This window comes from Trichosurus vulpecula, chromosome 6 (assembly GCF_011100635.1).
Source record: "Trichosurus vulpecula isolate mTriVul1 chromosome 6, mTriVul1.pri, whole genome shotgun sequence".
NCBI classification, from domain to species: Eukaryota; Metazoa; Chordata; class Mammalia; order Diprotodontia; family Phalangeridae; genus Trichosurus; species Trichosurus vulpecula.
This window is the reverse complement of record NC_050578.1, coordinates 263,580,544-263,583,740: the sequence shown is the minus strand read 5'-3', so window position 1 is coordinate 263,583,740 and position 3,197 is coordinate 263,580,544. Positions and strand designations below refer to the sequence as shown.

Here is a 3,197-nt window from a genome sequence, read left to right as displayed (position 1 = left end):
TTATCTATCCTATTTAACAAAAACTTCTCCCCCAATAAACTAATTTTCTTACATTAGTTGTATAGTGTGTTCTATTATATCTATTTTTCTTGTGTTGTAATTTTCTATTTTCTTTTTTTTATTGCTTGATAACATATACTTACTATATTTTGAGAAATAAAATCTTTTTCACTTTTATATTTCTGTGATATTTTCTTTTCTGTGTTTGAATAGATATTGGGAGGTTTTATTTGCACACTATATAAATCAATAACAACTTTAATTTTAGCAGCTATTGATCACAAATCAGTGCTATATTTTGTCAAAGGGTTTTCTTTTTCTGCCAAATGTATTGATGCAAGCATGTGTTTTTAATCACATTTATTCTACCAATTATCCTCCTAAAGTAAAAGCATTGAACAGTCCTTGAATCACAGGGCAGACTTTTCCTCTTGGTCTTGGTGATTTAGTTGTTGTTGTTAGATTTTTTTAATCTTTGCACGGGTTTATGGAAAAAATATGTCAATATTTATTAGTGGAATTGGTCTATTACTTTGTTTATCTGTTTTATTTTTCTCTGTTTTAGAACTCAGGATAATATTTCTTTCATAGAATAAATTTGGAATTATCTCAATCCTCAATGATTGAGGATAAATTTTGGAGCAGGTATGCTCATTGCCATTTAAAATTGTAAGTTCTATGTTTTCAGCCCTTTGTAACTTCTGTCCTAGCTTTATGAGCAACACAGACAATATTAGTACTTTGATCTTTCCATTCCTTCACATCAGTTTTAGTCATGTGGGAATAGAACAATTTTAAATGGAAATATCCAGTGATTTGCTCTAAAAGAGCATAATTAGCCAAAAAAAGAATCTGTTAGTGTCATGAGATTGGATATGAATGAGTTTCAAGTTTTATTGAATTACCGTAAAAAAAAGTAGCACCTCTCTCTCTCTCTCTCTCTCTCTCTCTCTCTCTCTCTCTCTCTCTCATTCTTTTTGTGTTTCTCTCTATGATCTGTCTCTGAATCTATCTCTGTGTGTCTCTGTGTCTCTGTCTCTCTGAATTTGTCTCTGTGGCTCTGTGTCTCTATGTCTCTGTATCTTTTTATCTCTATGTCTTTGTCTCTGTCTTTGTCTCTATTTTTGTCTGTCTGCATCTCTGTCTGTGTCTGTCTGTCTGACTGTCTGTCTGTCTCTTCACTTTCCCTAATAACAGCTCTGCTTGTTTTAGACTCCATGGAACATCATACTCCCAGCACTAGGTAGTCTTTGGCAACCACCCCCAAGCCCCAGTTCAGTTTCCTTTTTTTTTATTTTCTTCCCTCATGTGATTGTAAACTCTTTGAGGGGGGACTATCTTCACTTTTCTCATTTGCATCCCCAGCAGTTAGCAGAATTCTTGGCATACAGTAGGAGCTTAAAATGTTAATTGCATTGAACATGCTGACATACATACATACATAGTTAAAATGGTCAGGATTTAAACAAGTAAATTGTGAAGAAAAGGAATAAATTAGAATGTCGTTAGGACAATAGGACAAAGTGTAGTAAGGTTACACTCGATGTTTTTGTTGATATTACTCACCCCTTGAGATAAAGGACAGCTTCTCAAATCCAGTCAAGAACTAGCAAAATAAATTGGAAATTTTAGGCAGGTGTTGGGTATTGTTAAATATAATTTCTTGTACTTTGTTTTAAGTATGCTCAGTGTTCTTTTGAGCATACACTGATTTATTTAAGACCCATTCTGGAGAAAGGAAAGAGGCAGTATATGAAAGCAAGGATGTCTTTTGAGAGAAGAGAACTCCATTTATTTAGCACCAATAGGACAAATGGAGAGGAAATATATGCACATATATATGTGTATACACACAAACACGTATACATTAGATATGTATATTGTGTACATAAACACATATGTATTTATTTGTATGTATGTGCATATATATGCATATATATGCATAAATATTGGACCATTTGCTTCATGCAAATCAAATGCATATCATTTTGTAAAGAGTTTTCTCAGTGCAAGAATTACATCCTTATTCCTCAGGCTGTATATCACGGGGTTAAACACTGGAGTCACAGTAGTATAGAAAAGGGAGAAGACTTTGTCAGCTTTGGCTGAATGACTGGACTTGGGACGCAAATACACAATATTACCAGACCCATAAAACAAACCTACAACCATGAGGTGAGAAGAGCAAGTAGAGAAGGCTTTGGATTTCCCTGAGTTCGATGGCAGCCTCAGGATGGTGGTGATGATTTTGACGTAGGACGTGAGTATCAACAGAAAGGGAATCATGGCAAAAAGTAGAGCAGCGACTTGGACAGAGAGCTCTTTCTGATATGTTTCCCCACAGGCCACTTCCAGTAATGGTGGGGCATCACAGAAAATGTGATTGAGTTTGTTAGAACCACAGAAGTTCAGAGAGAAAATCTGATATGTGAGTCCTATCAGAACAGGTATCCCTGTGATCCAGGAGGCAATCACTAGCTGGACACACACCTTGTGATTCATGATGAGAGGATAGTAGAGAGGCTTACAAATGGCCACATAACGATCATAAGCCATCACAGTCAGGAGCAAGCACTCTGCCCCTCCCAGAATATAAAGGAAGCAAGTTTGTAGAGCACAAGAGAGGAGTGAAATATTTCCCTTCTGAGTCCAAAGGTCTCTGAGCATTCTAGGGAGAGTGACTGATGTGTAACAGATTTCCAGGAAGGAAAGGTTCCCAAGGAAGAAATACATGGGTGTTTGGAGAGCAGGATTAGTTTTAGTTATGACAATGAGGAGGCCATTTCCTATAAGTATACTGATATAGATGACTAGGAAAATTGCAAATAGAAGCCTTTGGAGATTGGGAAGGTCAGAAAATCCCAGGAGAATGAATTCCACCACAAATGTGACATTGCTTCTTTCCATTTTGTCAATTTCTTCTGCCTGTGGAAATATTGAAATCAGAACCAGCAAATAACTTTCCTTCCCTAGGCTTCAGTTTCCACCTCGGAAAAATTAAGAGGGAAAAGGAGGGTGCTGATTATATGATCTATACCACTCTTACCTTTAATGAATTTTGGTTTAAGCTGTTCTTCTGTAGGCAGCATCTAATACTCTGTTCTTCAAGGTCACTTCTAAATGTTAACATTCTGTCTTCTCTGTCAGAAGGCCAAAATCAACCAATTAATGTTATATGTTCACTATATGTCAGGGAA

At 36.1% G+C, this 3,197-nt stretch overlaps 1 protein-coding gene across 1 annotated transcript; it reads right to left on the bottom strand.

Annotated features, from left to right (window-relative positions):
• Nucleotides 1–1,983: 1,983 nt before the first annotated feature.
• Nucleotides 1,984–2,916, bottom strand: LOC118853939 (olfactory receptor 10AG1-like). Its single transcript, XM_036764192.1, has one exon. The coding sequence runs from the start codon at nucleotides 2,905–2,907 to the stop codon at nucleotides 1,984–1,986; it is 924 nt and encodes a 307-aa protein (XP_036620087.1). The 5' UTR covers nucleotides 2,908–2,916.
• Between the last annotated feature and the right edge of the window lie 281 nt (nucleotides 2,917–3,197).